Genomic DNA, 14,556 nt, shown 5'->3' with positions numbered 1-14,556 from the left:
CAACGATTTTGCAAGGAACAGGTGAATGAAATCGTAATCGAATCGAAAAACAAAGCAACGCAACATGATTTCTAGCACAGGGTCTTGGCTGTATATGATGATCTAAATAATTTCCAACTGTGGCTCGCTATTGGAGAGGCGTCGCGGTTTGCGAACGGCGCTAGATCTGGGTAACAATCTTCATCTACTGTAGGTTTATGCTGGTTTCATACTACCCTGCCGCTTGCCGCTGAGCGGCGTGGCGCACGCGCATTGCAGACAAACGGACACAATAAAGGCTTGTCATTGGTTGAAACGCCCTACCGCTTGTATGCTGGAGGCTTTACACATTAAGTGAGAGCGAAGTAAGCTTAAGTTTGTAATAAGAATATGAATTTGTATCAGACTCATCTGGTTTCTAATAATAGCAGACTATACTTATAGAAGAAATGGTAGTGCTTGTAAATGTGTTAATATATTGGCCTATATATATACGTGATCCTGATGTATGTTAAGGACAAGGACTTTCTGTCATGTTTGAGTCATGTCAGATAATTCCTGATTATATACGGGTTATGACCTGATTTTACTATGGCACTTTTCTTTCACAATGTTTGGATGTGTGACGTCAATGCCTGACAGTATGCGCACGCATCATCACAATTTCCATTATTTTTTGCCTGGCAGTATGCGTGCGCGTCATATTTTGTTCAGGGCTCATGTTTTTAAAACTCCCGCCACATCACAATAAGGCTATTGAACAGTGTAGTGGTTGCACGGGGTTTAGTCAAGCATATCGATATACCAGTCCCTTGCATTTATTGATAAACATTGAGGTCAACTCATCTATAAGGCCTGTTAATTACCTAAACAAACTAAGAATTGCGCGAGTAATGAATACCGAAACATTTCTTGGACATTCTGGAGAGGAAGATGTTTCACGGGTGCGTATCTGGAACTTTGATTGTTTGTTTGTTGAGGATTTGATTGCTTGTTTATTTGTTTGACTCACTTAATAATTACTCCTACCTGTGTCGGCATCTTCATGCGTTAAAATCAATTTTAAATGAATTTGGTAAAATGCCGTAAAAACTCGATAATTAGCATATGAAAACAAGAAATTGTACCAAAGTCCGACGCTTTACCAACTGAGCTAATGGGGTTGAGACACACATTTGCAGGTTTACTTGTTCGTATATAACTATGTGTATCGATGATTTGCTCAAAACCCTTTACACTTTTGTGGATGGGGCTCTTCATGTTTGCATGTTTTAAAAGCGCTCGATAGTAAGCACATATGCTAACTATCGAGTTTTTACGGTACGCAAACATGATTTTATTTAAAAATGGTGTGAACCATGTAAAGGTCTTTGAATCAGTGACGCGCTGATGAATATAAAAATCTTGAAACGTCAATCTTTTGATTAACTTTCTTTCACGCACCTTGCCATTACATGTGTTAACATATGTGTACATCATCCGGTGCTAAAACCTATTCCCTTTGCGGATTTGTTGAGTTAGTGCTATTACGATGCAGAGGATTAATTCTTTGTATCCCATACTGCATCGCGACCTACAATCAAACTATGATGAATGTCGAATATGATAACCATATGACACTGGCTCAGTTCAAAATCTTTGATTAGGTTTTTGTAATGAGTTCCCCGACAAACTCACAAAACAATGTTACAATGCTAATCCTATAAAGAGCCTAGACGTGTTGTATACTGTCATTGGCCTGTCAATCAAACTTGGTAACTCAACAATAGCTGTCAATCAATACCAATCAATGGCCATTGTTATGCATTCCCGGGTATGCATTACAACAAATTTGAATTTAGCCAATGTGTCCAGGTAGTGCTCCTTTTTTTTTTGTACATAATAATATTAATCATCATTGCCTTGAAACAATGATACCTTTTTAAAATTATAAATACTGTTTATAAGTTAGTTTGTAATATCTAAGGTACTAATTAACCATGGAACTATGATTGCTAAAATAGGATGCTAATGAATGCTATTGAATGCTACGGAATGCTATTGAACGCTAAGGATCTCCGTGATGCAACATACAGTGACTTTATGATGAAAGTGGCGACTACGGAATATTAATATATTTATACACGTTATTATTGTAATGAATTCTGGGAGCAGTATTAACACAAAGCATCATGGGAAGACATTGAATGAATCAGTGATGATGACGAGGTAGCCCAATGAAGAACAACGGCGCCAGATTAGCGAAAAGATAGATATGTGATTTGACTTTTTGTTGAAATGATTTGCGTAGCGTTTGAACTCTATCAAGAAGCATTATACACATTTTTCACCGTTGCTAACAACCAAATTTATTTAAAGTGTACATTCAGCCTTCAAATCAACTTTATTCAAAGAACTGCAACATTGTGGTAGCATATAACAAAATAGTAAAACAATAACGGGGGAAACCCGTCGGCTGATTAACATTAACATTTGATGTCACCCATTATGCGAACCTAGTAAGAAAAAGAATCTTGGCAAAATATTTGAAAATCCCTGAATTTGATTTGGACCAAGATTTTACTCTTTCTATGTCATAAACTTTGACCTTACAAGACTCTTAGATATATTATTAAGGGGGTACTACACCCCTGCCCAATTTTGTGCCTATTTTTGCATTTTTCTCAAAATTTATAGCGCATTGGTGACAAGTATGATATGTATATTATAGGGGCAAGGACTACAACGACTGCACTGAAAATTCAGCAACTCAAGGCAAGTAGTTATTGATTTCTTGATCAAATATTGGTTTTCCCTCATTTTTGACTGTAATTCCACAACAGTTGAGTGTGCTGTAATAAAATTTCAATGCGCTCTAATTTGTGAGAAAAATGCAAAAACAGGCACAAAATTGGGCAGGGGTGTAGTACCCCCTTAAGGTAAATATAATTTTGGCTTGTGTGCACAAAACAAGTAAGACCAGATTTAACTTTAGACCTGAACTAAACAATGAGGTACAACAAAGCGTACCGAATTCACCATGTTTGTTTGTCACTCGTGGAGTGTAAAGTAGTGTACCTCCGAATTATTTACCCAGCGGCGCGAATAGTGAAATAATCCGGATGTGCACTATTGTGTACTTCTTAAGTGACAAGCAAGCATGGTGAAGTCGGAATTCTTTGTTGTACCTTAAGGGTAGACGAGGTATTGTTGGTCGAAGCAACCTAAAAATCGATTTTCATTATCTATATCAATATATTATTGAAAATTAACACCTTCATGTTTTGCAAAAGTTCATTCTACAAATCGTATACTTTGCAAACTTGCTTAATTTATTGTTGTTGAATGAGTTATGTACGTTTTACAAAAGAGTTGTTGTTTCAGCCCTCTTTACAACGTAACTCAAGAACCGCAGCACCTATAAAAGTATATCTGTGATATTTTAATTCTTCTACACGCTCGCTATGAATTGAGCAATGCAGTTTTTGACAAAGCTCACTACCATTTATAAGATGCTGTAAACTACCAAATCACAACAGTTTAAAATAACTAATAACCTTAATGTTCATCATCATGATCTTCCAATACTGTGCAGAAACCTTCGATGGAGTATACTTGCACATTGGTGCATTGAAGTAAGTGCAAACAAAGACTGATGCTGTTAGATCAGGTTTAAAGTTAGTCCTGGTGTAACTTGTTTTGCGCATGCATTAGAGCTAGTATTATTCATCTTTTGATCTACCCTTCCATGTCATAACGCGGTATCTGCTGTACATTTACCATGCATGTACTATTTTGGGAAGCTGACGATCAATTTTTATCATTTGGCGCCAACGCAAGAACGCAGTAAGTGTTATGTTGTTTACTTGCATAAACCGTATTCTACTTTTGAGTCACACCGATTTAGACGTACTAGTATCTGTCCATGCTTTTGTATTTACAAATGACTGTGATTTTACTTGAGAAAGCGGATATCAGCCACGTGGTCATTCTCATATCGTGAGATTTCACTTGAGATATAGGCCTATTTGATGAAAACCTGATTTTTAAATCTATCCGGTTCCGGAAATAAAATATGGCTATCTTTCTAATCTGTGCTACTTTTTTTCTGTTATTTCGACAGCATACACGGTTAACAGGCAATAAAATGCGGGTTTTTTGTTTTTGTATATTTTATGCTACTGATGGCCATATTATCTTAATGTTGTCACTTATGTATTCAAATTAGTAAATAAATAGCATATTGGTGGTGGTTAGAACTTCCCTAAAAGTTTGTGACTTTTCTATGCATGATGAAAGCACATAGACCTCAAACACATGGTTGGCATTAACTTAATCTGCAGAGCGGAAGATTAAATTAACATGATTACTAAAATTATTTAACACTAAGAACTGAACGTTTCAAAAGTATTTTTGGAACTTCTTCAGTCCGTTCCTATACCTACCGTTTCTGTATCTGTATCACGGGATTCCACGTGACACAACACGGGTTGCCAGGTATTAACTTCTTGATACAAGGGTACCCAAATTGTATTAAGAAATGAAGAAAAAGGAAGTTCCTCCGGCTACGGAAGTTCTGGGGCATGCGACAGGGAAACTGTTGCATGGGTACTCGGTTGGTTAAGTTTGAACTTTTACTAACCTTATTCGGGAGTTGCAAATCTATGTTTGAAATTGGTGATAGAAAGGTTAGTGAATTTCAGTTCAAATAAACTTCAAGCCCAACTGAAACTACTTTTCCCCTTAAATTTTCTTGTAGTATGTTTTGTCCGAGTATAAAATAACCTTTTTTTAATTTTGTTTGAAACTATACCTAGCCATTCCACTTTGATTCTGAAAGCAGGCTATTCCAGTTGAAATCCAAACACCCCCTATGAAAGACATTGACCTTAATCTCCAACACAGGGAGTATATATTTCAAATAGAGTAACCTATTCAGGTAACCCTATTTGAAAATCGCACTCCCTGTGTGGAAAATTAAGGACATGTCTTCCATATGGATTTCAACTGGAATAGCCCAATAGTCTCATTTTCAGTTGCATATAGTTATTGAATCTGAATCATAGCTCAAAAACTGTCCTATAGCCTAGTCCTACAAAAAATTGTGGTGTGTGAATTGTGATACTCAGCGCATTCAAAGGACGTCCAATAAATCTGGATTTGGCCTATGACCATTATGACAGTCTGTACTTCGTCTAAGAGGAAGGATATTTCTTAATTCCACGGATATTTTATATAAAACAGTTGCAGACAAAGTGACAGACTTCCCACCTAGCAACATGTCATTAACGTCTAGGGTACAATAATTACTTTCTTAATTCGATTGCGCCAAAATCATTACTCCCTCACTTTCTCGATAAAATTATAGTCATTATTACTTCGAGTTTGTAAAGCAAGCGTTAATATGTCTACCCAAGCTGGCTGGGGTCAGAACGCGGACCAAGAAAGGTGCAAAATTCGGCAGCATATGAAAGTGACACGTTTGGAGAAGAGAATTCATTAATAAGACTGAAATTCCTTTGTAGACCTATTTAACTGGCCTGTACAACAAAACAAAGGACCCAAGCAAATACAAAACGTTTTTAAAACGTTTTAAACGAATTATATTTTTAGTGGGTTTTGGTTTTGGTAAAAACGTTTCAATAACATTAAATGTCGGGTTATATAAAGGCTTTTTAAAAGGTTTTGTATGAAAACACAATACAACAACATTTTTTAAATGTTGTCAAAATGTTATTGTAAAATATTGTTTGCAAACATTTTTTGCCAAATATTTCGGCAACACTTAAATAATGTCACAATATTAAGTTGCAGTAAATTTTCAAAAAACGTTTTGGATCGAATGTTATGAAAACGTTTTATAACCTTCATATATCCTTTAAATAACCTGGCATTTAAACGTTTTCTGACAACATTTTCTATATTTTGTATTTGCTGGATAAACACGTAATTAATGTCTATGACGTTGACATAGCAAAGGCAATCCAGTGTGTGGGGTGGGGTGTGTGCGGTTTGTAAGTGGTGTTTGTTGTGTGACGCGAAGTGGGTCATTTATAAGATGATGATCGAAGCTATTTTGTGCAGTTTGAATTGTCAGAAAGAAATCAAATAAGCACGAAGTTATATCATTAACAGGATAACCAAATTAACACATCGGGATGTAAAGGATTTTGACAATTAATTACTTAAATAGACTTCATTGTAGACAGGCGGATTGTTGGCTGGTATATAGCTATAGCCAAGTTTTAAAACTGAACATGGTCATAAAAAAAAGTAGATTAAAAACATACTGAAAGTTTCCAAATATTAAACATTTCAAGCATAATGAGATGTTATATATATTATTACATTTTGACCTCTTTGACCTGATGCATTTTCAACAGTCCGACCATTGTTGTCATTTGATACCGACGCTGTGTTTATCTCTCGTGTATTTAGAGCAGAACCAGCACAGTATCACTACCCATTGAAAACGGTATTGACATGATGAAAACCTACCAGGCCTGCGAAGTAAATTTTGAAAAGTAAAATCATATCCTAAGTATAAATCCTGGTTGGTGTTGTTGTTTTTATTTTTTATTTTTTATCGTTATTTGATGGAAATAAATTCTCATATTATTTTGTATGATTTTGTGGTTTTTGGTAGCGCAAATGCAGGATTCTCCGACTTAAAGCACACAATAAAGATAGTTTTAATTTATTCTGTTTTAGAGTCGTACGGATCATGCTTTTTTACATATTTGCATCGACTTTGTTCCAAGAATTTAAAATAATTGGCCTTTTGCCACTATTTTTAAAACACTTCCGCCGGCAGAGGAGTTACCATGATTACTAATGATCATGTTTATTGTTAACGATATTGAAGCCAAGATGAAAAGTTTGTGGCCAAAAAAGGTTTATTTTAAATTTTTTTAAAGGATATGATATTTAATAAAATTTGTGTCAACTTTGCCAACTGAACTTTAAGTTTATTGACAAGGCTGAAGGACATTTTATTAGTTGCCATAATTCACACAGTACCTACTGGACTTGCAAGAAGATAAATGCTGTATATATATGGCAGTGACATGCCAATTATTCCAATGTATGTTTAGGCATTTACACTTTGAAACGATCTCATCTTTAAAGTAATCATGTTTAAACATGGCCGTCATGTAAATTTCTTGTGATTTGGTATTCATGATAGTATTCTCCTGAAATACCGTAAAACTTCGTCTACAAGCATATACAGTGCTTTTGATGAAAGCTTGATTAATCCAGGTGCCATTCTTCGACAAAATTAAACATTATAGAGAGCACGAGTTTCAGCAAATACCTTACCGATACAAGCATATACAAACAAGTATTATTGTAAAACCAATATATTGTATTATCATATTTACGGCTGTTTCGTATTTAGCTTTCATCAAAAACACTCCATATGCTTGTAGACGAGGTTTTATGGTATCCGCGATGAGACATTTAAGATGCATATAATAAAGGGTCCAGACTCCAAAATATAGGTCTGTGGATTACAGAAGGGCTGTGATTGGATCTGAAGATTCCAAAAATAACTTACACGTAGGTGTATAAATCCATACCATTCCATTCCAAATCATCAAAACCGGAAATTGGTGTAATACTACTCAAGATACTGTGCAACAGGTTCAAAGTTTTCTGACTCTATCCAGTGACCAAAGAAACTCGGGACTTCGCGGTATTTAATTAATTAATCACGCGTCGTAGAGTAAAATAGGATATATTAATTTATTTGTGGTTCCATATGATATACCTGGAAAGTATAGGCCCACAACAAATTTCCTTATCTTTTATATAACGATTGACCTAGAAAAATAAAAGGAGATATGATTTGCAAGGTTTGTATATAGCTTGGATAAGTTGAGAGCGCTTGTCTAGAAACTCGGAGGTCTGGGCTCAAACTTAGGTGAAGAAAATGTAATTTAATGCATTGGTCAACTCCCAGGACCAACTGAAGGGAATGGAGATTGAACATGTTTGAAAGTGACCATTTCTATTTTTAAGCACCAGTTCAATAATCTTATCGACTGCTCAGTGCCAGAAGTGGGTAAGTGCAATAGCTGCCATGTGTAGATGAGTACAATATACAGTGTGTAAATTGACACATGTTCACAGGGCAGCTATTGCATTGAGCACACCTTTGTTTCCAATGGTCATTTTATTGTGAAATGTCATTGTACAAGGAATACATAAAAAAAATTCCACATAGCCCCCGAATGAAAAGTATTTAATTATCTTTGTAATCACTCAAAAAGCATTTTGTGTGAATTTTACATCCGAACTAGAGGCTATTAAATTTTTACGAGCCTTTTTATTTTACATGTAAAGCCTATGGGGGTGACGATTAGAAATGGACAGCAATATTGAAAAACCCTCATTTTGGGCCATTTTAGACACTAAAATGCCCATAAAAAAAGAACAGCCTCTAGTCCGGATGTAAAATTCACACACAATGCTACCTGAGTGAGTACAAACATAATTAAATAAATTTCATTCGGGGGCTATAGCAAAAACAAAAAATGTCCTATACCTTCATGGTTATGAAACAAAGGTGAGCAGTCGTTATTATGTGATGCGATCAAGCAAAATCAGTCGGAACTCGGAAATAATAAATTTTCAATTTCTTATATGAGAGTAAAAACTTACAAAGCTGCATTTTGCAGAAAACCCTCTTTTAATTGAACAACCAGTTCCAAAGATATGAGTAATTAAAGAGTTTCCAAAACAACAGGAAACAAAAGGTAATAATTCCTTTGTTTGGCTATATCTCAAAATCAAAATTTTCCGAGTTCCGACTGTTTTTGATTGATCGCATCACATATGACTTTTTAAAAGACGAGCTTTTCTTATGCTTCGTCTGGCAGCTTCTATCAATCATAGGAATTAATTTAGTCACATAATATTAACATTTTGAAGTATGGCGTATACACAAAATATGAACAGGCAAGACGCGGCAAATTCAAAAGACATTACTCACTTCGTGCAGCGCCATCCTCTAAAATACGAATTAATAATGAAGTTTATAGCATTACAAAAAGAACTCTGCCTTTCAAAATATATAATCTAAAATATATTTGTGACCCGTTTAAACAACACAAGGACAATGTTGAAAAGTAAATTTCAAGATTTTTGTGCCATGATTAAGACCATTTTAAACCGGTTTAATATGATGTAAACGTTATCAAAATCTAACGTCAAGCTGTACAGTCATAAACATTAGGTATTTGAATAATTAAACCAGGCCATTTTAAATTTGGCATCGCATGCATATATAAATGGATATGTTGCAGTCTTTTTAATGCTTAAAATGTTATCATTCTGAGCACAGAATGATAACAAGTCATTTTTTTGTCAGTAAAAACAGAACATATAATTACTTAAGCCTATATCTAACATCTTGTCGTCAGGTAATTGAATGCAAGTATTTTGAACACGTATACAATGCTACCAGATTTGTTTACTGATTCAACAATCTTTTATTTAAATTTCCAATATTGTGAATTTTATTTAAATGCTTAATGCTGTATGTTATGTGTAGATGTTGCCCTTGTAATTTAAGTGATGCTATCCATGTTAATTAAACAGAATTACAGTGTAGGCCTGTACAATTTACCCTAATATGAACTTAAGAACTTCATTAAATTGTGGTACTTGAAGCTTCCGTATCTTGGTTGTTGTTGTTGCTTTTTTTTTTTTTTTTTTTTTTTTTAGTTTTTTAGGTTTTAATAATATTTGTAGGCTTTTGTTTTTGTTTGTTAAGTTTTTTTTGTTAAAAGTATGTCTGCTATAACAAGATATCATTTCTCTACACATTGTGATTCAGACGTCCATCTAGGACCAGAAAACATAATTATATCCCACTAGTATTTATATCGTCCTTTGGAGGCCGGTCGACTGCATATCCGTCAGTACACGCTTTTCAATACGGAATAAATGCTAACCTCATCGTGACATCATCCAAGCAGCAAAGTTCATTTCCCATTGAAAAAGCGTGTATTGACGGATATGCAGTTGACCGTTCTGTTTGTATAATTGTCAAAACAAAGACCAATAAGTTAAAGTATTCAACCTTAAACATAATTAGATTCTGAAAATGGTGTATTTCCTGCATGACAGTCGCGATGATTTTAAACAACCGGAAGCAACTGATTGTTCAGTTCGCCCGCTACTTGCATACAATGTTTTAACTTAACAGTAATATAATCGTTGTAACAATTATTACACTCAATTAATCAATTAATTAATTAATTCAGCTAATTAATTTCTTTAAAGCAATAATGTGTGATTTGCATAAAGAATAGATTCCTATTTAAATGTTTGTTTTCACTGATCACATTATCCCCTTTTAATTTTGAGCCAAACAAATGAAGTATAACGAAGAAAATTGCGATTTCATTCCAGCGCCTACAATGCGTGTACTTCGCTCGCCGATCGTATTACATGTAATACTGCACAACATTTTACACAAAGCTGACATCCGCGGACATGTTAGCAAACATTCGATCGCTGAACTCTGAATAAAACCGAGTCGACCCGGTTTTAATATAAAAAGTTTAGTTTTACTGTTATTAAAGCACTTCAGGCTTGGTCTTTTACATGGTATTTTAGTACACCACTGGGCATTATGATTATGCAAAAAGTAGAAATCCGAGTAAAATTGAGGGCGTCGCTGTGAAGCAAATCACACATTATGGTTTTAATTCCACAATATGCGCAATTCTTGTCATCATCATAATAAAAAGCAAAACAAAAAAGTACAGTATCCATGTTTTCCGGGTAATCTTCGCTTTAATATAGTCCACTGCTTTATATAGCTAGCATAATTATTTCTTCACATTTCGCGCGCATTTTGATTCAAGAAATAAACTCACCGCTTATATCGCCGTCGTCGACTTTTTCCGATCGGCTCTGATGGGAATCCACAACAACCTCCTCGTCCGTAACTCCTTTCGTTGGATATTCTGGATCCATGTTGTAACAATGAACTTTGTCCCTACAGTTGATATTTAAACAGATTGTATTATGAAGGTATACATGTAATACCTAGTAATGATCTCCTGGTAAAATAAAGTATTAACTCCGTATAACCTGTCAGATTCTGCCGGCCGGTTTGTGGGAAGAGAGGCCACAGAGGCAGAGAGAATCCCGACTTACACCACCGCCACCAACTTGAAGAGTGACAATGAATCAAGCAAGAAAGCTCTGATTTATCCACTGTAGTGTTGCCAGAAAAATCACCATAACTCCCACTTGCATCCTTACAAAGACCAAAAAGATTCATAGGGCCTAACTTAAGTTTATCTAAAGTGCGGCACGTAATGATCTGAAAACCCGTCTTATATTACTTTTGATCAATCCCGTTCATGAAACAAAAATAATAACCGAATTTACTCCCAAGACCGTGAATAATGGTAGGTCTTATTTGGTAAAAGTAGACTATAATTGGGCTGTTTAGCGGATGTATCGGCAACACTTATTCTAACCACTTACAGAATGTGTAAAGGACACGTGAAAGAAAATTTGAATTTCCGTAGGACTGTGCTAATAATACACACAGGAACACCCGTGACATAGTACGTTGAATCATAGATCTTCTTATGGTTGAATCAACAGTTGGTTGAACCAAACTTATTTTTCAGTCTTCTCATGTAGCCTTGTCATGTGACATATTTTCTAAAGGGGCAGGTTTAGGTTTGCGCGGTTATAAATCAATTAAACTTGGAGCAAAATCTGTTAATTTAAATTTTACTACTAGGCCTATATTAAATTGCTTAACATCTCGCGTACAATCAGCGATCATTAACAATAATTTGTTTATTTTTTTGAAAACTTATAGGCTAAACATGTTTATAACCGTATTTTGTATATGTTAAAACAAACGTTTTTTAAATCGTTTCTAAAACACAGGAAAACAGCATTTTTCAAAATGATATCAAAATGTTATCGTAAAATAATAATTGAATAACTTTGGACAAGCATATTTGAAAAATATTCTGTCAACACGTAAATAAAATTGTATAAAATGTTTTGCAGCAAATTTTCAAAACTGTTTTTTCATGCACCCTTTAAATGCCCTTGATATAACCCGACATTTAAAGGGGAAACACCAAATTAATTAATGAAGTCTTACAAATAGGTCATAATTTTATTGATTTTTATTAGAATAATAGCCTGTCATTGAGATATATGTGATGTGATCAAGCAAAATCAGTCGGAACTCGGAAATATTAGATTTTCAGTTTCTTATAGGATAGTAAAAATCATTTACAGAGCTGCATAGAAAACCCCAGTGAAATTGAATAACCAGTTATATGAGCAATTAACATGATTAAAGAGTTTCTTAAGGGAAGGGGTTTGGACAGTATTTATTGACATTAGAGCACATCAGACATATCGAATTGCATTCTGAATACGAAGAATGTCATTCTGATATCAAATAATTTTGATTTTTTGAAATTCGCAATGTAATACACATTTTATGGCAAATCATTAAAATTGATATTTTTGATATTTAACAGTACTCGAAGTAAACTTTATAAATCTGATGATTTATACTTCACGTGTATGTAGGTGGGATGAAAAGCCGACGATCAATTGAAAATTTTGACCTTTCGTATTGAAGATATGGATTTTTTTCCCAAAACACAACGGCTTTTCCTCCCAGCTACATACACATATCATTTGATTTATAAAATTTACTTCGAGGACTGTTATATATCAACAATTTGAAAAATATCAAATTTTTCTAATTTGTCATAAAATTTGTATTATATCGTGATTTTCAAAAAATGAAAATTATTTGATATCAGAAAGACATGCTTCGTATTCAAAATGCAATTCGATACGTCTGAGGTGCTCTCATGTTCCATAAAAAATACTGTCGAAACGCTCAAAACGCTCATTCCAGATCCCTTAAACAATAGGAAACAAAAAGAAATATTTCCTTTGTTTAGCTATATCTCAAAATCAATATTTCCGAGTTTCGACTGATTTTGCTTGATCACATCACATATAGCTACTGTCAAAAGCATCTCGGTCCAGACACCAAGGTCCAGAGATGTACAAACACTGGATATGGGATAACCTTGACTTGACTCAATTGGCTTATAAATCACACAAAACAAAAAGCTCTGCCAAGAATTGACCAGGCCAACTTTGTTCCCCCTTTAAACTTTTTATGGGAATACAATCGCACATGGCAACTATAGTATAATACGTGCCAAGAATTGGGCTAAACAAAAACAAAATAAACTTAAACAATACAACAAGAAGTTTGCTTTCTGTAGTGTGTGACTATTTTGATTGTGACAATTTGAGAAATCGCAGGAAGAATTATAATTTTATGCATAAAATTCCTTTAAAAAAAAGTTTTTTTCACACAGTTTACAAAATGAAATCGGAAACAGGTCGTTAGTTCGAAGGGTCATTAGTCCTAAAACCAAAGAACTTAATTTAAAAAAACTCTAATTTCCTTATAGCCATAACTTATATCCGAATCCCTATCCTATAACCCTAAACATCATCGTCACCCTAAAACATAAACCAACTCAAAACCCTTAGCTGAACTATATACTCCTAACACTAACCCTAATGCCAACCCTAACCCTAACCTTATCCTTAACCCTAATCCTAACCTAAAATGCCCTAAACACTACCTTATTCGAACTAATAACACTTCGGACTATATATTGGATTGTTCCCGTACAACCAGTAACACTTATCATGCTTATTGAAAGTCAATCTACCTAAAAGTTTCTGTTTTAAAACATTTTCCATACTTTGCAACTGCTCTGGTGATAAATTTGGGATTGATGCCTATTGTACAAAAAATCCGGATACAAACATTAAAATAGTTTTAACTAAATAAAAAAACTTACATCTTGCATCTTTATTTTTGGAACATATAAAATTATATATACCTTCTTTAGAGATACCACATAATACAATCACGAGTCAAATGAATTAAACCATGAAATTATAACAACTGTGAATGTCTATACCACATAAAACTAGAGCGGTCGCCGGTTACCGCACCATTCGGCAGTATATTGTGTTCATAAGGATCATTACATTTAAATTTCAGCTCAATTGGAGCATTTTGAAAACTTGACCTTTGACCCCATTATGACCCCGTAATGACCCCGTAATGACCTTAAATGAATTTTAAAATATTTTAAACATGTTTAGAATGTCATAAAGATCATTGCATTTAAATATCAGCTCAATTGGAGCATTTTTGAAAAGTTGACCTTTGACCCCTTTATAACCACTTAATGACCTTAAATGAATATTAAGATATTCTAAACATGTTTAGAATGTCATAAGGATCTTTGCATTTAAATTTCAGCTCAATTGGAGCATTTTCAGTTAAAATTACATTTTTTGACCCCTGTGACCCCTTGGATGACCTCTGACGTTAAGAAATATTTTTTATTATATTCTTTACTCCTTCCTCTTACATGTGACACCACTCGGGGGTTATACTTTCGTGGTATTTTGAGATATGTACATTTCAGACCAAATGGTTAGTCAGTTAGTAAGCTAGTAACATTCACTAATAGGCTGATACCATTCCATGGT

General features: G+C 34.4%; 1 protein-coding gene across 1 annotated transcript in view; it reads right to left on the bottom strand.

The window, feature by feature from the left end:
* The window catches only part of LOC140168380 (sodium-driven chloride bicarbonate exchanger-like), a 48,935-nt gene extending 37,766 nt beyond the window's left edge, over window positions 1-11,169 (bottom strand). The window contains exon 1 of the mRNA XM_072191757.1: window positions 10,848-11,169. Coding sequence (XP_072047858.1) covers window positions 10,848-10,947 — 100 coding nt within the window. The 5' untranslated portion in view covers window positions 10,948-11,169. The remainder of the gene's footprint in view (window positions 1-10,847) is intronic.
* Window positions 11,170-14,556: the final 3,387 nt, after the last annotated feature.

This window comes from Amphiura filiformis, chromosome 13 (assembly GCF_039555335.1).
Source record: "Amphiura filiformis chromosome 13, Afil_fr2py, whole genome shotgun sequence".
Taxonomy (NCBI): Eukaryota; Metazoa; Echinodermata; class Ophiuroidea; order Amphilepidida; family Amphiuridae; genus Amphiura; species Amphiura filiformis.
The sequence above is the reverse complement of the archived record's forward strand: the minus strand, read 5'-3'. Positions and strand labels throughout refer to the sequence as shown.